The 21,879-nt window shown below is 41.6% G+C and overlaps 1 protein-coding gene across 1 annotated transcript in view; it reads left to right on the top strand.

Moving 5' to 3' along the window:
• The window catches only part of LOC115594221 (AT-rich interactive domain-containing protein 5B), a 37,769-nt gene extending 31,892 nt beyond the window's left edge, over positions 1-5,877 (top strand). Inside the window, exon 12 of the mRNA XM_030438129.1 lies at positions 1,500-5,877. Within this exon, the coding sequence (XP_030293989.1) occupies positions 1,500-2,702 (1,203 nt within the window). The 3' untranslated portion in view covers positions 2,703-5,877. The remainder of the gene's footprint in view (positions 1-1,499) is intronic.
• The last annotated feature ends 16,002 nt before the right edge of the window (positions 5,878-21,879 follow it).

The raw sequence follows: 21,879 nt of genomic DNA, 5'->3' as shown, positions 1-21,879 counted from the left end.
TCACAGCCGTCGTATAGAGTAACCTGAAATCTACCTGTATCACACACACACTCCACCTGTAAACCTGATATGCTCTTAAAATAACATCCCAGTGATCCAACATGTTTCCACCGCTTAGAAATACGATGACATGGTTGTCGAAATATTGATGATTTCAGCCTGCGTAGTTAGTGATCGATCACAGGATGCTGAGGAGGAGCAGAGCTGCTGCACTGACAGCAGATCAATAGCAAACCTTTGACTGTAACCTGCACAGAGCAGGTGAGGCGCCCCCTGCTGGACCAGCACAGAAATGCGCTGCTGTGAGAATATTTCAGAGTTACTGATCTTGTTGTGCAGCAGTTGCGGTCAGCAGAGGTCCTTCCCTGTGATATCATTTCCTGTCACATGGATTCTAGCAAAATTTAACAAAATGGCTCCTCGAATGGTGGAAACACCAACCGGAGAGACAAAACTGCAACGATTAATCGATTAGCTGTCAACTGTCACATTATTCGCAGATTATTTTGGTCATTGTTTGAAAAAGAGCCCAGAAATGATCTGATTCCAGCTTCTTAAATGTGAATATTTTCTGATTACTTTCCTCCTCTGTGACTCTGAACTGAACATCTTTATGTTGTGGACAAAATAAGATTTAAACATATAAAGATATAAATCACTGATTGACATTTTTCACCATTTTCTGATCAGTTAAAAAGTAGAACAATAGTTACAGATTAGTTACCGACCTTCATTCAAATAACTTGATATACAGAAAGTAGTTCTAATAGTTCTGATATGAGATTACAGAACTGTAGCTTTTCCATCACCTGTTTCCAGCTTTTTACAGCATTTAGTCTGCTGTAATGTTGCACATCTTCCTCCTCGGTGAGCGAAAGACGGACAGAGAAATGGAGGTGAAGAATATTTAAACAAATAACAGACAAGCTGTGGAGAAGAAGTGACAAACAGGGCGGTGGCAAAATATTTCTTTAAGCCACAGATTTACACTGGAGGGTGAATTATTCTGCCTTTTTTGTGTGAGACTTGGAATTTAAAAAACTGCTGCCATCTTTTTCTTAGTTTCATTCTTTTAAATGTCACCATATTGATGTTTTTGTCATCATCCCCCAAAGATTCTCTCAAAGTTGATTAAAACCAGAAAACTAAATCGTAGTGACACTAAACAAACTTTCCTTCTCTGCTGGATAAACGATGATTCAACACTTCTCCAGTACAACGTGATAACACGTGTGTGTAACTGTAAACAGCTTCACATCTTATCTGCACGTTGTACCGAGGTTGAGTGATTCCTGCAGCACATTGATTTGTCCCGTCATGAGAACAGCACAGTTACCTTGACGTCTGTCGTCCCAGTCGATCTCTGCAGCGTACGTCACGTAAAAGCTTCAGTCTTCAGGAGGATCCGGATTATGTCGGAGAATGATGAGGAGGTCATTCAGGGAGAGTTGTGCAGATCAAACTGAATTTGTTCCTCTTCTCTCTCTTCTCCTCTGCAGCCCGTCCAGCCGGCCATCCTCCCCGTCAACATGCCCCTCACCCCCGAGCTCTCCCCCATGTCCGCCCCCTTCCTCCCCTTCCAGCCCAAACCGAAGGAGCTGAAGCCGGACAGAGGGGAGTCGGTGGCTCCTGCTCCTGGTGTGCTCATCTCCACTCTGCCTCGACACTTCGTTGGAGGCTCTCTGAGCGGCTTCAGCCCCATCAAAGGTGTGTGTCCTCTGGATGTGTTCAGGAACCGCATCAGCCTCCAGAGAGGCCTGGAGAGCCCGGCTCTGACGCCTCAAGACCCGACCCAGCACCATCCGACCATCTACACGCTCCAGCCCAAGAGTGGGAGTCCGGATACGCCTCATCCCAGCGGGGACCAGCTTCAGCCTCATCCCCACCCGCTCCACCCGCAGCACAACCGCTGCTCGGGGTGCAACGTGGACGAGGGAGCCCAGAGAGGAGGCAGTCGGGACGCCAGGACCACCCGGCCTCCTCTGCCCCCTCTGCGGGTCCTGCCTCTGAACCTGGACTGCAGCGTTCAGGTGTGCCAGCTGATGAGGACTCGTCTGGGCTCGACACAGTTCCAGACCTTCACCCGCCGACTGTCTGAGGCTTTGTCCCAGGACCTGAGCACCAAGCCTCCCTGCTCCCCCATGACTCCTCCCCCCGAGCAGGCGCTGCCTCTCAACCTCAGCAAACGCTTCACGGTGAAGAGGCCCAGCACGGAGGGAGCGGAGCCGAGTCCGACAACGATCAACGGAACCGCAGATCCATCGCCATCCAAGAGACCCAGAGAGCAGGCCGAGGACTTCAGCCAGAGTGACCGGTCCAGCTCTGCAGGGAGTGGAGGAGGAGCAGCAGGAGGACAGCAGGAAGTGGAGACGAAGAACCAGGAGGAACCCGCAGACCTGAGCTCCCCGAGCAGGATCAGGGCCTTCCTGCTCGGGCTGCCACCTTTCCAGGTGAAATTCGAGGAGGATCTGAACGGGACGAGGTTCGAGAAATTTCTTCCTCCGGGATCTAAAGCCGAACCCCCGAGGACGGAGACAGAGAAAGCCGAGGGAGGAGTAAAGACGGAGGAGGAGGTGATGGAAATATGTGAAACTGAGAGGAAGTGCGAGCAGGAGGAGAAAGATGCAGGCCTCCTCTCTGCTCCTGGACCGGCAGAGCTGAAGCGAGCCGGGCCCTCAAACGCTGACACACACTGTTTTTAGCATCATTCCCTCTGTTTATTAGCATTTTGTGATGAGGAAACTGTCGGAGGAGTCGGGATTTATCGGTTTTGGAATCTAAAAAAGTCGTATCCACCTTCGGGGGTTTGGTGTTGGTGTTGGACGCCGGAACGGGGGCGTTGGTTTTCATCATCTTTGAGAAACATTTGAACTTCTCTTTGTTTCCCATTTCGTTGTCATTTCCTGTTTTTTTGTTTTGTTTTTGTTTTTTTCCTTCTGGTTTACGATCACGTCGTTGATTGAACTTTGCAGAGGAATGACGACGGCGAGACTCATGACAATCACGAATCAGTTTCTCCTCTTTTCTGTTGATTTCTGTCTCTTTATGGTAAAAAAAAAAGAAACAGGAGTGAGACTCTTTAACAAACACTGCCATAACCCTCCATAACACTATTAACTCCACTATTCAATGTTACGCTGAAATATTGAATAAGATCCATATTACTTAAAGTTAAAAAAGAACATACATCTATGGGTGATGCTATGCATCAAGACGTCATTAAATAGCATCTAAAGTGTACTGTAGTTTGTTAGTTTCATTTTTAAATTGTACTCTACTTCTGTAGAGAGATAGTTATTTTCTGATAAAGTGTCTCGATGTTCTCTGGAGTGAAAAGCTCCTCAGTCTTCACATTATAGCTCGTTAAGTGAAGCGTTTCTATAGTCCTGCTCGTTAGCTGAAATTATATACACTTTTCTTACACATATGTGCCTTAAACGGCCCGCGATCTGTTTCATCGCCGGCTTCAAACACATTCAGTTAAAGAGATACCTTGATGTTGGACCTGCTGTTGATACGATGCCTGAATCTTGTCACTTTGAGGAATATAAACGTGTTTCCAACAAAACAAAAAGACGCCAAAGTTCTTAAATTTGTCTAAGAAATGTCTTAAACGGACAGCACATCTTAAAATCACAACATAGATATTGTTCCTCTGACCTGCAGTGCTGTTTATCCACCGACATTGTTCTGGTGTGAGTTGAGGAGTTTTGGAGAAATCGACCTAGATTGTTAAAGATGGCGTTGTAGATTTCAGAGTTGAAGACTTGAACCTGAATGCAACATGAACTCTGAGATAAACACAGAGATTTTTATTCGAAATTCAAATTGCGACACCCCCAAAGTCGACCTTCATCGCCGCCAGTTATCTAAGTAATCGAGCCGCTCTCCAAAACTCTTGAACTCGCACAAAAACGATGTTGATGGATTAAAATCAATACAAGCAAGAGGAGAACATGTATTTCTGATTTTAGCGTGAACTGTCCCTTTTCAATAGTAGCAGCTAAAACTGGTCGAATGCAGTTTTAATCCAGAAATCTTTGATCAGAGATGAAACTACAGAACATTTCACTGACTCTCTCTGAACCCGCCTTCATCACTATCTGCTGTTCAGGTTGTTTAACCAGCAAGAAATCACATCAGCGCCGGAGGAAACGTAGACATCATACATGAACATGTAGCCCAAACATTCAGACTACCTCAGGTTTTCTTTCTTTCTTTTTCTGTTTCAGGGCGGTGGTGCCTTTTCCCAGCATGCATTTCCACAGACTCACTTAGACCCCAGTTGTTCTGGTGGTGTTCTATATTTTCCTTATTTGACCAAAACCGACTCCGTGTTAGGAAGTAAGGAAGTGTTGAGAGCTCGACGAGAAGTGCGTTGGCTTCGCTCTCTTTGTAAGAAAAATATAGAAAAACACCAGAATCTTTCTTGAAGCTTCAGTCTGTATCTGGTTGCGTCTCCTCTCGTTATCTCCACTCAGACCTCATCGTGATTGGATCTCAAATTAGCTGTAAAGTAGGTCGGCAGACGGCGGACTCGTCTCAGGTGAAGGGAAGTTATGCTGCCGTGTTATATGATATATTATTTTTCCATTTTCAGAAGAAAGGGCTTTTCTGTAGCTTGAGACTGTTTCAACTTCTTACATTAAGAGTTTGACGTGTTGGGAAAGAGAACAGTTATACCAGTCTCATGTTCGTATGGTCGTTATGATGCTGTAGCTAGCAGCCAGTTAGCCTAGCTTAGCATAAAGACACAGGGAAACAGCTAGCCCAGGCTGTGCAAAGGTGAAAAGGCGACACAAACCACATATTGTTGCTCTTACACTTTTGTTTTTGCACGTCAACAAATGAGATTCTGACGTGTTCAACCAGTGAGCTTTAGAGGCTAGGCTAGCTGTTTCCATCTGTTTCCAGTCTTTGTGCTAAGCTAGGCTTGTCGTCTCCTGGCGGTGGCTTGTTATTTAGCGTCCAGACGTGAGAGAGGTATGAATCTTCTTAGCTAAGACACGATGAGAGCGTGAGTAAGCGTCGGATACCTGCGATAGTCGTCCCTATAATATTGTTATTATCAGCTGCTGAGATCCGATTACATTCTGACTGTTCTGCTGCATCACATGAGTTTAATTCAGATATCAGATACAGATTCACCAAAGAACATGTTGATAATTCAGTTAGTTAGGAAATTAATCACCAACTGCTTTGGTAATCCATTAATTGTTACAGACTATTCAAACAGCTGCTGGTTCCATCCTCCTAAAAATGAGGATTTATGACTGTAAATGAAGAGTTTTGGGTTTTTGGACTGTTGGCCGGATACAAAAACTTTGTGTTTCTGGCAATTTTTGACATTTTTAAAGACTAAAAGATTAATTACATATAAAAACAGAAATCCGCTGATCCAACAGCTTCTTCTTCTTCTCATCTTAAGTGCCAACACACAACAGCGACTCCATATTGTGACAAAAAAACGTGTGTAGCTGGAAAAAAAACAAATTAAAATGTCAAGGTATCCCTTTAATCGCAGCCTTTTCCTTCGACTCGTCTCTGTGTGTTTCGTTCAGATTTGCACACCTACTGTACACATCTGCTTCGTTTGTTTGCCCGTATTTATATTTGCCAACTTTTTTATTTGTTTGTTGTTTTTAAAGTAGTGGAATCAACTACGACACCGAAATTAAGTGGTGCTGTTTTATTCTTTAGTTACGTAGCTAACGCCATATTGTTTTTTTGTTTGTTTGTTTGTATTTTTTTTTTATTGATGAAGCTGCAAATTGTTTTCCATCCGAGCGAAGTCGTTACAGCTCGACTCCAGATTAGAGTCGGGCTGAATTGAGAGATATTCTGACTTGTTCTGAAAACGTTTGCAGTTCTTCTTCAGATTATTGTGGTGAGACAGATATGAATAGTTTTGTGAATGAATGCATGATGAGTCGAGATGTGTACACTCAGTAGATCACAGCTGGGCAGATGCACCAAAGCACATGTTATATCCACCAGAAACCACCAGACTCCATAACCTTTCTAAAGCATTTATCCTCATATTGAAGTCAGTTATTACTAATATTTCAGGACTTTATGAGTCATTGATCGCGCGTGTGCTTTAAGAAATGTCTTTTGTTTTTCTTCACGTGTGGGGAAAACTGAGCAGTAACAAGGAGGAGATTGTAAAAGTACTTCTTCCTTTTCATGATTATTTCTTGAAGTCATATTTTCATCAATGCAGTAAGGTTTGAAACATCTCACAACAGGTCTGGTAAATCTATATTCTGTGTCTTTCTCTGCTTCATCGTGTCTGTAAACCCTTTTTATTTATTTTTGGCGAGGTGTTTTCGCGCTGCCCTGCGTCAAAGTCGAGCAGTCAGCAGGCCTCAGTGCGCTTCAGGCCGACTGAAGACAAAAGTGTTGACGGGATCATTTGTTTTTCCGTTAACGCGTCTGCCATGTTTTTGTACATCTTGTATTTGTCACGTTATTATTGTTGGAATGTGGTCAGACTGCTCGAAGACGTTTCACGGCGACGCCCTCGATTGTGCCAAAGAAAAGTGACAGAAGTCGATGTAAGAAATGAAAAAAAGAAAAGACAGAATAATCAGCGTACACATTGGGTTCCTGTTAGAGCTGTTAAAGTTAGAATGGACTCAAAAAAAGGCCCCCAGTCACTTTAATATAAATGTATAATAGGATTAGATGCTGGATTCAAAGATGGCGGCCAATTAAATCAACATACGACGACAAAAACACATATTGTTGCTCTTACACTTCTGGTTTTGCACATGACAACAACTGAGATTCTGACGTGTTCAACCAGTTAGCTTTAGAGGCTAGGCTAGCTGTTTCCATCTGTTTCCAGTCTTTGTGCTAAGCTAAGCTAGGCTAGGTCAGTTAAATCAATGAGAACGACCCCACATTTTTCTACCTTCCTGGTTTACTTCCTGGTTATGTGGCCAAAAAGGTTTGACTTCCTGGACTTTAAATGACCCAGTTCTTCCTCGTTGTGGCCCGTAGAACATGTGCACCTTGACTCAACTCGAATGGGAAGAATGGTTTTATCATTCAGATCTTCTAGATGTTGGGAATGTAGTCGGACCGAGTGATTTAAATTCTGATCGGGGTTGTAACACTTGAAACATCGCGTCTTGTGTCTGGATGGTGCCGACTGTTTTCACATGACGCACACCGCCCGGTGTGCGTCATGTGAAAACAGTCGGCACCATCCAGTTGTCTTGATCGATCCGCCGCTCAGCCTGGTTTTATTTCTTCAAGCTCGTTTCTTTTTTATTCTCCACATCGTTACTTTTGTCACTTTATCTCCTGAGCAGCCGAGAGCGTCGCCGTGAACGTCGGCGGGTTTTTCACTTTTGTCTTCAGACGACGGACTCGGTCAGCCGCAGCTCCACCGGACCGCTTTGATCTCCTCGACATTTTTACCTTTCGGTTCTTATCGTTTGTTTTCCAGCATGTTAACGTTAAAGCCGAGACGCCGCTGAGGGCTGAACGTGTCATCAGAAGGGGGCGGAGCCATCTTTTAGTTTAGTTTATGTTTAAACCAGTATGAGAGTTGAATAGGTTGTTTTGCTTCTTTTGGTTATTTAAGCTTTAGTTTTTAAAAAAAGTTCCTTTTAGATATAATTTCCTTTTTTATTTTTCCTTTTGATAAAGTTAAAGTTTAAAATGTTTACATCTTGTTATGCATGTTCAAACAGATTTGTTATATCCAGTGTTTTGCACACTACTTCAGCGTTAGTCTTGGACGGCACTGCTCATTAATGTAAAGTACTTAAAAATTAAGTGCCTGAAAATTGGACTTGGATATTTGGAAGCAAATGAAAGTGATATTTGCTCGTTCGCCTTCATGCCATTGACTTGAACAACGGCTCCTGTTTGTCGCGCGATGTGTTGTCGACGATCTCGCGACGGCAGGACGCCGGCTCGGCTCCGCGACACGCCTGCCGGAGCAGAAACTGGACCTACAGGACTCCACGGGGACACCTAGTGGCCGTCGGAGCGCTCAGCGATGTGATTCATCCAGTGAGCAACATTCATGAAGATAAATGATCAAATGAGAAGGTGCCACGTGTGACATTTTAACGTACGGAGGAGAGACCGAGCTGCTTCTCTGGATTTAAAAACTGTGGAGATCCGGAAGTTCTTCTGCGGTTTACTGGAATGAGGGCAAGATTCAGGATCGCTGGTCACTTCTTTGAGATTTTACGGACTAAAGAATTATTTGTTTAATCAAGAAAATAATTTGCATGATGAAGATTTTCAGTTTGGTATCAGAGAAGTTCAGAAATCCAAAAGTCTTCAACACGTTCTTCCAGCTCTCGAAGCGTGTCGAACATTTCTCATGTCTGCGATCGTTGATCCTGATTGGCCGACAAAACATTATTTTCACTGTTTTTTGTCTATAAATTTGTTGAAATAGTGAAAAATGTCCAAATCGACATCTTCACATATTTAGTTTTGTCCGGACGACGATCCAAAACCAAAAATATATTCAATTTAGCATCGAACGGTAAAAAAAATCCAGCAGATTTCCACATCTGAGAAGCTGGAAGCAGCAAATCTTTGCACAAACAAATCTAATAAATTGAAAGAAAGTTGATTAATTAAAAGATTAAGTCACTGCTTTCAGGTATAGATTACAGATTTATCAAACTTTGTTCCTGGTGTTCATCCGTCTGCCGCTCGTGATTGTTCATCTTTTACATTTTTGCCTTTTGAGCTGAAACAAATCTCTAAACCAGAACCTGTTCGAGAAGTCGGAGGCAGCTGAAGGGTGTTCTGGGAAATGTAGTTCTGAATCTAAAGAAACAGCAGCTGGAACGTAACCAGATGTTTCATGTTACACGTTGATGTTAAAGAGAGGCTGCATGTGGCACCTTTTGTTCAAACTGTTGGATGTTAAGCACGATGAATGTCTCAGTCACATCTTACTGTGATCTCATTTTTATCACTTGACACCATTTACTCATGTTTTATTTCCTTTTTTTTTTTTTTAAAACAAACCCAGATCAACTTTAAAAAACACAAAGTTCTCTTCTTTTACAAACTGTGTTGAACTTCGAGGAGAGCGAACGCTTCCCGGTTTCCATCAGTCACCTAAAAAGGCCGCCGAGGTGTCGGACTTTAACGGGCGTTCTGTTCTCGGTGTTGATTTGATTTGATGATTGCAGATCTGCAGCACAAACTCCACTTCAGTTTTGTTTTTTTGTTTTGGTTTGTTTGTTTCTATAAGCGGTAAACGGCTGGCAGTGTCAGGTACCATTCCATTTTAACACTGTATATTTATAATAAAAGTAATCTGTTAATAAAACCTCGCCGGCTTTTTGTTCTTGTTGTCGTCTGTTGTTTTACAGAAAAAGGGACAAATAAAATGTGCTTTACATTCCAGGATGTTTACTCAGGAGTGTAAAGGCCGCTGGAAAATATGTGAGATTATTTTATGATTATGTGAAAGAAGTTAGTCGTTTTCATAGACGAGCAACTTTGTTTTTCAAATTCCTGATATATTAGGAAAAAAGCCATTTTGCTCTCTGAAGAAAATAATAGGGAAAATAAAACAAAATATATAAAAATTATAAATGAAATAAACAAATAATATAAAAATTATAAACAATAAATAATAGACAATAAAATTATTAATTGTATTTCTTATCTATACAATTAAAAAAAAAACAATAGAAATTATAAATACAATATAACATTAACAAAAGATAAAATAAAGAATAAAAGAAAACAATAAATAATATCAACAAACTAAATAAATCAAATTTTAAAAATCATTGTTATAGAGTTATAGAGAAACAAAGTTGTTTTAAAAAATATTTTAAAGATCACAATCAAAATATATGATTGAAAAAACACTGTAATGTGCAAATAAATCCATCATTTCATGCAGATTGTTATTTTTATGAGAAATAACTGTAGAGGACATTTTTTAAACAATCTAAATCAAACTTTAAATTCAACTTCAGGATAAAACTACGATGCAGTGTGTATTGTAACAACGGCAACAGACGTTCAATGTTTCTCGCTTTATTTTCTAAAAATAATCAAGAAAATAAAGAATAAATTAAATCTCTGTGTGTCTCTCAGCCCGCCCAGGTGCATCATGGTCCTACACCCGTCCTTCTCTCTGCCTACAGAACTTACAGTGTTACATTAATCTTTAAATAAAACAAAATAGTAACTCCACAAAACTAACAAAGGAAATCATTGGACTAAATAAATAACTAGTGAAAGAAAATGCTGTCAAACTGTAAATACAGCAAACATCAACAAAAATAAAAATAAAAAAAACGAAAATTAAAAAAAAATCAGTGTTAAAGAGCATCAATGTTTGATAGGTTTTATTTTGGAGTCACAGCTGATACAAACTATGAGATTATTATATTCAAATAAAATATAAAATACCCTTAAAAAACAAACAATAATCAAACGGTTGAAGCTGAAAAAGATGAACGAGCTCTGAGCTGTTTCTCCTGAACGAGCTGTGATTCGCCTGTTTGAACACCAGATGGAGGCAGAAACCTTCAGTTGTTTATTTCTTTTATTACGATTCAGAGAAACACTGAACATTTTATCTGAGAGCTTCAGACAGAACTGTGTTTTAGATTCAACCACTGATTCATGAACAGTTTAATCTCCATGAGAACAAATACAACGTTATTTCAAATTTAATTTAAAATAGAATAAAAACAGTAAAGCACGTAAATAAACATTTTACTGTCTGTTTAAGTTTAACAGCAGAGACTTTTAAAAGTGACGTCACAGCATGTTTAACTCTGATGACCTCCGTATGAAACCTCCATCAGAGGATTTAAAACGAGTCCAGTTTCATCACTTTCATTATTTCCTGCTGACCCGAACTAAACCACGACCGTGACCTCAGAACCAACCGTCACCGTGAAGCAGAACATTTTATGATTTACATCGTGAGTCCTTCAGTGTGACTGTGAAAACAGATTAATGTCCTCACAACATGAGTGACACACACACACACACACACACACACACACACGCACACACACACACACACACACACACACACACGCACACAGACACACACACACACACATTCCTTCCCTCCAGGACTTTTATTCTCGGTCCGGAGTGTAAACATTCACACCAAAGAGGAAATGAACACATTCCTCAGTCCGCTGCAGGAACATTGTTACCTTCGATCTGGACCTCAGAACCTCAGAACCTCAGAACCTCAGCCGGCTGTTTGAATGTTCTCACTTGGTTTTAAATGTTTGGTTCAGTTTAGTTTCAGTCTCAGTTTGACTAATGAACAAAAACATTTTAGGTTTTTTAATCTGGTGAAGTTTTTCCTGACTTGTATCGAAGGTCTGAGGACGATGATGTCGTTCACTGAGCAGACTGTAAAGAGGCTGTGGCCTTATTTAATCAGAATAAATAAATAGGTAATATATATAAACACATACAAATATATATCATTTATAAGCAAATATCCTGCAAAATATTATTTAATGTATCAACCATTTTCTTATGTGTCATAGCTCATATATTGATTTCTTTTGTCTTCTTTGAACATAAGTTTGTCAAAATAAATAAAACAAATATATATATATATATATTTAAAAATAAACAATTATATACAAATGAATACACATATATACAATATTTATACAAATAATTAAAAATAAGATAAAATATATCAGATAAGAATAAAAAAATATATATAAATAGCTGTTTTCTTTTTTTTTTTAAATGTTCTTGTTTTCCCAGTTCTGCCCCAGATGACAACACTGTGAAAATGATTCTTGTGCACTCGAGTAAAAAAAAACAATCACTAAAAAACACTGTTGTGTGGACGCCGGGCCTGTGTGTGGTGTTGTGACAGTGTAGCAGTCTGATTGTTTCAGACTTTCTGTCTTTCTTTGTCTGGACTCACTGCAGTGGATTCAGATCACCTGTGTGCAGGTGGTGCAGAGTGACTCCTGATGGAGGAGTGGAAGCAGCTCCGTGTGTTTCCCTCTCAGCCAATCAGGGTGTGATGACGCCCTTTTTGTGAAGGCTTAAAACAGGTTAAGAATGACACCTGGGGGGGCGTCACCCTCAGTCTGAATCTGTACCTGAATCACTCAGTGCGTTTACATGCACAGCTTAGTCAGATTACAGCCATAGTTAGACAAGTGCAGTTGTCTGATTGAGTAGCAGAGTCGGAGTATACATGCCGGTGAGAAAATCGGATTATTGTCTGGAGCATGTCATACCCGGTACAATAGGTGGCGCTGTACATATTTCAACTAGTGGTAACAGAAACACCTCCGGCTGACCTCTTTACATCACCAGCTGCCTCGGCATTCCAGAAAGATGGCGTACGAAGAGCGAGACGAAGCTACATCTTTGTACATTTCGTATATGTTGTACATGATAATTACACAAAATTGAAGCACAATGGAGCTCTTTCTTGTGGTTATTTCGGAGGAAAGACGCCGTCGCTGTCGTCCTTCTACTTCCGGCTCACGGCCCGGGAAAAAAATCTCAACCCTGTGCAGAACACAAAATCTGATCCAATCTGATGGAACGTATACATGCAGGAGTAATGTGACTATCAATCAAATAATCTGGGTGTTTTAATCCAACTATAACTAAGACTAAGGTGTATACGTGCATCTTAAAGATCCGATCATAGCCGGACTAACACAGTAATTCAGTTTTCTCGAGTGTCATGTAAACGCACTGAGTGAGAACCTCGTCCCCCATCAGATCACCGACAGGAACTCTGTTGGTCTGTTTAGGCCCTAAAGTGAAACTGTGTTTATTCTTGAAACCTCTGAAACCTTCAGTTTGACATTTTATTTCACTGGAGCTTGTAGAAGCACATTTGTTTATTGGTTTATTGTCCAGGTAGTGGACATTGGCGCATTCCCCTTTAGATTTTCATGTTTTTGGCTATATGTTTTATGTAGGTTTGGCTGACTGAAACACTTTCTCTCAGGAGGTGGTGGAGACCAAACACAGAGCTAAAAGAGAGAATATTGAACATCAGTTGACAGGAACAATGAAACATCATGTTGCTCCGTAACTGATGGATTAAAATCATGATGATATCTCAGTTCAGATCAGATATAATGTTCCATACGCGTCCGCAGACTCTCAACCTTGTTTATCTTATTCTGGTTCAGGACTTCATGTCGTTCTGTCTCCGTGGGTCCGGTTCTGTTTTCTGGATTACAGAAGTCACCGCGGGGCTCCGTCTCACTGGTTTGGTATGTGAGTGGTATTTTTCCTGCACAGCCTGACAGACTTTTAACCCTTCGAGACTCATAAATATTTTCTTTTGAAGCTTCTCCTCTTTGTCTGAGTCGAGCAGCTCGAAGAAAGAACGAAAGAAAGACAAAGAAAGAAAGAATCCACCTACAGACGGACATCTGATGAATCAGCAGCTTTACAGAAGCAGAAACACAAAGACGTACAGTTTCTGACGTGACTGGAAACATTCAGAGCGTCAAATCTTCACATTCAGACTCTGTCGATCGGTTGAAACGCTTCAGTTTCTTTATCTGCGCTCAGACGGAATCAGACAGTCTGTGGATGAGAGCGGGACATAATATACGAAGGCTTAACTCCGAGTCCACCTCTGAGGACTCCGGCTTACAGAGAGATGATTTAAACATCCTGAGCTTTTATTTGATCGCTGGTGTGTTGATTTATTGAAGGAGGGACAGGAGAGAATATTAAGAGACTGTTCTCTTTATTGTCGGGCCGAGATCACAGTCGCTCTCACACAAAGACTACAGATGGGAAGTGAGTCCTTTTCTTTTTCTCCCTTTGTTTGTTTCCCATCTGTCCACCTGTCTGCCTCCTCCTCCTCCTCCTCCTCCTCCTCCTCCTCCTCCTCCTTCAGACATCCCAGTATAGAAGCTGATCAATAAAATCAATCAATAACCGCTCTGCCACAGAGGAGCAGGATGACCTTATAAACAAAGGAGAGAGACTGAAACCAGTCAAAGCTTTTTGTTTTCTCACAGACTTTCACATTTTTACCTAAAACGAATCCTCCAAAAGTACTCGAGTAAATGTACTTAACTACTCAAGTAAAACCTGGAGAGAGAGAAGTTCTTCACTTCTGCCTCAGGCTACGTTAGCGGCTACTAGCGCAACAATCCTGAATGTCGTGCTGCGTTCAAGAAAACTCACAACCCGAAACATTTCCAACCTCCTGCTCTCTGCGGCGCTGCAGTGCAAAGCTAAATGCTAACGTCAGCATGCTAACATCCTCGCGCTGACAACATCAACATGCTGCGTCGACTTCATCAACGTCTGAACTCAAAGCTGAAGAAGTTAGCAAAGGAAAACTTGTTCGACCGTAACAAAATGAAGTCTCTTTGGCAAGTTTACAGAGAATTGAACCCTCAACAGTGAAGTGGTTTAGAGAACAGAGGAGGAAAACAACATGTGAGTTAACAGACGTCAGTATAACAACCTGCAAATGTGTGATTACATATCAACACACCTAGACGTGACTGTTGGGGTCCCACAGGGGTCAGTACTCGGTCCACAGCAGTCCACATGGAATATCATGAAATCGTAACAAATCTAAATGTATGTTGTTTGGAAACCGCTGCATAGAAACACAAGTACAGGTGATGACTGATGATGTTTATGTTTGCTGATCCACAAAAACAATTAGAAACACTGTAGTGTGCATGTCAGGCCAGTGGGTGGCGCTGTAACAGAATAAACACAACGTGGCTACGATCAGATTTAATGTTCGATCGACACAAATACAGAAAGTTAACTTGACGAGTCCTGAGAGAAACAAAGGATCATCAGCGTTAGCAAACTTCTTCCTGACTGGACCGTGAATATCAGAACCTAATTAAGACCGTCTCTGCTACAGGTTGTGGAGTTGAGACCTGATGGTGGCGCTGGAGGTCCGCAGGGTTCATCCTCTGGAGAACTGTTAATGTTTGTGCAACGTTTCATGGAACTCTGTAGAACAACCTGCCGGCGTGGCGAACACTCCCTCCTCCTGTCTCGTTCAATGACTCTCCAGCTTTGACCCAACAACACCCCCCAACGCACACACACACACACACACACACACACACACACACATGCACACACACACACACACACACACACACACACACACACATGCACACACACACACACACACACACACACACACACACATGCACACACACACACACACACACACACACACACACACACATGCACACACACACACACACATGCACACACACACACACACACACACACACACACACACACACACACACACACACACACACACACAGCCCCTCCCCCTCCTGGTAAGTGGGTTAGTATAAACTCATTCTCTTCACCCTGCAGGTCCTCGTTGTTTCCTGCAGACGCTGAGTTTGTTTTGTTTGTTTGAGTGTGTGTGTGTGTGTGTGTGTGTGTGTGTGTGTGTGTGTATGGTGGCCTGCGGTAACCATAAATGTTTCCCCTCATTCTGATTTTTCTCAATGTCCCTGAGGTTATTGTGACCCAGCAGACGCCTCCTGACGGTGTACATCAGATTATTTCTCTTTTTCTGTGCAGAATGAAATAACTCGTCATGGTCGTTGTGGTCGAGCTCGACTCTCTAAACGAGATCGTCGCTGCAGAGCGAGCTGACACTAAACTGCCTTCTCTTAATGGAACCTCTGACTGGGCAAATTGGCCTGTCAGCGCTGAGCTGCTGGAGATTACAGCGACACTGCTGCAGCTGCAGGAAGGAATAAATAACACTTAGAAAAATCAGTGAGTTTTAATCCAGCAAACGGCCACGAAGAGAAGCTGTAAGTCCCTCAGAACGAGGTCACAGTCGACAACACAGGAGCAGAGATTCGCTTTAATTTAAGGATTCTGACAGAAACTTTTTCTGCTGACGTGTTTTTTGAATAAGGAAGAAAATCACACGATTGGCGACAAACTGTAAAGACAAATATACGACTAAACGTCTCATTCTTATTTAATGAATACCAGCGACCAGTTTGTAGAAGCTCGTGTGATCCAGATAAAGAGAGAAGAATCGGTACGGTGGCCCAGAGAGCTCAACACACGGCAACGTAAACCTGCAACAGCTGATTTGTTCTGATTGTTTTTCTGCATTTTCTTAAAGGAGCAAACTGTCTTTGTGTTCATGACTGAACAAACTAACAACAAACACAATTTATACTGTTTTTCTTTGTTTACATGTGGCGGACCCTGCCACCTTCCTAGCTTTAACCTTTTGTTTATTCAGTTATGGAATAATAAAATATTTCTGAGTTTGTGTTGTTACTACGGGTGTAAATCACAAATTTCATCACAGTACAATATAATATCAGTTCTTTGGACAATGATACGATATTTGTCGATATCACAAAGTCTGCCACGATACGATTTTGATTTTGATTTGATACAGCGGCCTGTGATCAATATGAGACATTTACGGCACTTTAATGCTTAGAAACGTATCTAAGTATTCTATTTTTTAGCCTAAAATAAATATTGTGGTCTACAAACACACCCTCCCTCCTCCTGGTGGCTGCTGCCATCGTGCTGTGACGTCAGACGACAGCTCCCTCGTGACGTTGAGGCAGATGGATTTACCCTGAGTTATCAATAAATGTAGGGATTAAAATGGAAAACAAATGTGTAATAAAAACAAAGCACCGAAACGGCGACACAGACATGCCATGGGAATTTCAAACTGTAGATGTATCTTAACGATGGCGTCGATCGTTGATCATTAAACCGATCCGGATTAAAGTCTCGTTAAACTCCTAATTATCTACTCATCAGACAATAAGAAAAACACAGGACACCATCAGACGGATCCTGAAATGTTAATTAAAAAGTGTCTGACAGTCTCGACGGGCTGTTTTTCTTTGAGCTGCAGAGACGAGACAGGAAAGTAGAAAGTCTGGAGGAAAATAATAGAGCTGGCTGCTCGTCACTCTCACATCAGTCTCAGCCTTCACAGAGGAAAAGGTTTGTTACAGCTGATGGTGGAGAAAATAGACTCCGGCACTCAGACTGAATACGGAGAGGTGAAATCTGGTCACCTTCAGTCTAACTGCTCAACTATGTCACCTCTGCTGTCTGCAGAAACTAAACTGAAGATATTTCTCCTCCCGTCGCATCAGAATCTGTTCTGATGCGACGGGAAGAGATCCATCCTCGCTCCTGTTTAGCAGCCTGACTGCAGCGCTGAGCTAACCTCCAGCGTCGACCGTTAGCAAACTGAAGCTGGAGGAGAAATGTTCTTTACTTCACGACGACAGAGAACCAGAGTCTCTAACCGCACATGCTCAGTGTGTCCTGTTGAGTGCTAACGTAAGCTAACGGCTAATGCAGGGTGAAGTGTTCTGGCTGTTCAGTGCAGTAAATAAACTGCATGAGTCACACGAATGAACACAAATGTTCCTGTTAGCACCGTTAGCTTGAGCAACATTACACATTACTGGAAACATTTGGGGTAATGTAAGAACACAACTCAACAATATGGAGAACAAAAGTGAAGATTTTAAAGATTCAGAAGTCAGTTAGCTCATTTTTATTTTTATTTATATATTCTGACCCTCGATTCTGGACGAACTCGGGTGTTAATATTTTATTTACGCTAATGAGGACAAAGAAATTAGATGCTTTTCTTCGTTTTTCACTCAAGCAAACAAGAACATAATATAATATAAAAACAATATTGTTGCTAAGGAACAATTACTTCTTTATTCCTACACACATTTTTTTCGGTCGTCTTGTGAAATGTTGCCTCTCATTTATTATTTATAAGCGTAGTTAAACTGTGAGAGCAGAAAACATGAAGCTCATGATGATGTGAAGGCTTTTTATTTGTCTTTAACGGAGAAATCTGGACTGGACATGTGTGAGCAGGTCGATCAGACGGGCCTCAGGTTAAAGGACGACGTCAATAAATGATGAGTGCTGCAGGACGAACACAAACACACATCAGATGAAACGAGCTTCAGCAGGTTCACCTTGTACGACATCACCGCTTGTGCCAATTAAAGCGCCCGCCGCCCCTCCTCCAGTGTCCCCTCCGAGGGGGAAGGTATGTGGGCTCGGTGCCAGCCGGGCCTGGGAGAAAAACAGCCGGGTCTGCCCGTGTGAGGTTACCACGGCAACCGACCACCGCGGCCAGACTAAGGGTGGAAGAAAGAGAGAAAAAAAAAACTCCTTTAAATGTCAACTTTTCCTGGAAACAAAGAAGAAAAGAAGCTCATTTTCAGCCCCATCGCTCACGAGGACGAGCTGTGAGAGGAACAAATTCAGCATCAGGTCACCGAAACATTCGATTTAAATACCAGAAATGTTCAACAAATCATAAACAGTTCGTCTTTATACAGATCTGAAGCATGCAGGAAGGAGGGAACGTGACAAACAAACAGTGTGAAGTAAAAAAAAAAACTGAAAACGTAGAGAAGAAGTGTAAAGTAGCACAAAATGGGATACATACAGGAGAGTAATCAAGTAAAGTACTCGAGTACATACAGGTGGTACGCTGAGGATTCTGGGTCGTGATGGTCAGAACAGCCAGAAGTCTGAATGAAGTAAAACAAAATGAAAGTTAAGTCTTGTTTTGTTGTTAATTTGTAGGAAGTGGCCGGAATTTGAACTACAGGCGGCATAACCGCTAACTGCTGCTATCTTCGGCTGTAGCTAGCTCTCAATAGCTAATTAGCTTAGTTAGCGCTGGAGCTAGTTAGATTTGTATAGAGCTTGTATCAGCTCCCACTAGTGATGGAGGCAACATCCAGAATTTTATTTGAATAATAGAATTGACTGTTAAAGTTAAAGGTAGAGTCAGTAGGATTTGTCCCAGCTGTTCCTGAACGCACCACAAAGACAGTTGATTGCTGAGTCTCATTCCCAGGACGTCAAATAGACACATGTTGACACTAACACGCCTTTTCTCCACATTCCAGTCTCCCTCTCTGTCTGTTTACGTCTTCTTACATCAGTCAGTCTTGTGATGTTGGAATAACGAGCCAGTTTTGAAAATGTGAGGAGGAGAAAGTTGAGATGTTTGTGTTCAGAAGTCAAAAAGAGACTCAAGTAAAGAACAGATACCTCCAACACCACTGCAGGGCGCTCTGACTCCACCCTCAGGACAAACTTTTACACTTTTGGCCTCATTAATGTAAAAACAACAAAAGTCTTTCTCCGTTTTTGATCTGTCCATCAGCACTCTCCTGCTGTGTGACGACACAGATAAACTACATCCTCCACAGTCAGAATTGTTGAAATGTTGAACCTCCTGCACAGTCACCGGCTGGGAGACGCTCGCTCGGACACCGTGAAGCTCTGATTTCAGGGCAGCAGCCTGTAGCTGCTCCAGAAAACAGCCTCCTAATTATCTGCCTGTGTGTCCTGCAGGAGCAACAAGCTGCCGCCTCAATCTCCACACAGCCTTGGCATCCTTCTCCTCTGAGAACAAACCCCCGCCGGCTCAGAGGCTGCAGGGAGGACGCCGCTACAGGAGACACACTGACACATTTCTGCTCCGGAGAGAGTCGGCCTGCAGAGAGAGCGATGTGTTCAGTGTCAGGACGTTCCCCACAGCTTATATTTAAACTTAGACTAGCTGATTAGCAGGTTGAAATAATCCAATATTGATTTATCGGCTGATTTATCGGCTATATATATAGCAGCAGCAGCCCGGAGGGTTCAGTCAGGCTCCGGGACGCGTTCACGTCCAACATGATCAGAATCTGGGTCCAGTCACAGCTGGACGTCAGAGGAACTAGATTCTCTGCAGACGGGTCAGAAACACTTCTGAGAGTGGAGTCGTTTGATTTCCTTTGTCTTGTGTGAAACAAGGATCCTGAAAAAGAAGCAAGGGTCATAACTGAATCTCACTTTGGGGCCAGAATGTGGTGGCAGCTGTATTGAAGCCTACGGGAGATTCATGGAGAAGGAGGCAGACTGGAGGTCTTTCCCCATCAGAAGTTGTAGATATTTTGGGTTTTAGTACGTTTCTATACGTACTCTTGGTCCTGAAGCGAGACTCAGAGACGTGATGACCTTTGTTAGATTTAGAAGTCGATATGAAAAAGTGAAAATCAGTGAAATCTGATGTGTTGAGGGAGTTAAATTGATTGTAAATGAGCGACCAGGTCACCAGAACTAAATTAAATGTGCACGTTGTAGGTTTCTTAAATTTGAAGGTGCCAAATCATCATTTCACTTCATCGTATTGTCTCGTTGTGTCGTATCAGGTTCAGGTTTCATGTAGACGAGACGACTGTCAACCTCTGCATGTTTTAAACAAGAGTCATGTTTGTAGCCACAGAAAGTTTATTAAGTGAGTTTTTACTTCAGTGGGAACAAATTCAGAAGCTTTAACTGAGAGCTGAGATCTTATTGTTGCTGTTAATCCATCTAATGTTCACTCATCGATTCAGCAGCTCATGTATCGGCGTCACCTGCGTGTGATTTACTCTCGACGTCAAGAATGATGTCGAAATGTTCGTGCACATTAAAATATTTACTGCGTGAATCCCAGTGTGCAGAAGCGAGTTTACGTGTGTTTTTATCCCCCAAAATAAGTGCTGACAGCTTTAAGATGAGCCTGAAAAGCCCAAAGATGCTTTTAACTCCTGTGACGACACGAGGAAACACCTGAGGCGAGTTTCAACGAAGGTCAAAGATCATTTCAGGTCATTTATTTTATTTTTAATTGGCTTTAACTTAAATTCTCCTTGTGTTTGTAGGAGAGATAATGAGAACATGCAGCAGTGAAAACCGGACTGACACAAGCTCGTACAGCCTCACAGGTAATCAGACCAGGTGAGCTGAATCACACCTGAACACCTGTGACTCCGCCCCCCAAGCTCCTGCAAGAAGAAGAAGAAGAAGAAGAAGAAGAAGAAGAAGAAGAAGAAGAATTTTGTTGACAGAAAAAAGATCCCAGTAGCACAGAAACACAGATTATAAACACTGTGAAGTATTTTAATTGATTGTCACCATTTTTGTGCTGATTTTCCATTTCAGTGTTTTTAGCAAAGCGAAGACGACGAGCGAGCGCCAACAAGTTTTGTGCGACTGGAACCGAAACATCTGGATGTGACGCAGGAGGGACGGGAACATTTCTGATTTCACCTCAGCTGTTAAACACTGGATGTTTTCACTTTGTTGCTGTTCTGTAAACATAAAGACACATTCACACTGTGTCAGTCACATGTGGGTGAAAGTAAAGACGTTAAAATATTATTCTGGCAGAACTCAAAGTCTTAAAGTATTTCACTGATTCTTGAGAATTTCGGATTAAACCGCTTTAGATTTTGAAAAGAAAATAGAAATCTGAAGTCATATGTTTTGGTGCAACCTCCTGAGTTTATACCTTCTTCATTAAATACACTTTTTTTCTATTATCCTGTCATTACTTTGTGTTTTTCATTGATTCAGATCTTGTAAATTATTATAACTAAAACCACAAATACACATATACTCATCTAAATGTTGAATATTTATATTTTGTTAAATCATCATACTACTTCACATGTACTCCTTTAACTTTTATAACTTTTATTACCAGCATTAAATGAACAAAATAACAAATTTGGACATAAAAAGACTACAAATTTCTTTTTAAAGAGAGAATTACTTTAATAAATCGATGACACTGCTGGAAAACCTCCATCTGACGGTGTTAACTGAGCCTAATTACAACAAAAACACATTAAACTTATATTTACAGTATGTTTACTGTTGACTGAGGGTCAAAAGTCAGTTTTCAGAGCAGCAGAATCATATAAATTATGATATTTGATCATGATTGTTGGTGACATCTTCATCACTTTGTGTTGCAGCTGCTGCATGAGGAGCTAATATTAATTTATATATATATATTTGATATTGTTGGTCTTA

Source organism: Sparus aurata, chromosome 13 (assembly GCF_900880675.1).
Source record: "Sparus aurata chromosome 13, fSpaAur1.1, whole genome shotgun sequence".
In the NCBI taxonomy this organism is placed as follows: domain Eukaryota; kingdom Metazoa; phylum Chordata; class Actinopteri; order Spariformes; family Sparidae; genus Sparus; species Sparus aurata.
Note: the sequence above shows the minus strand (reverse complement) of the source record. Positions and strands in the feature narration are given on the sequence as shown.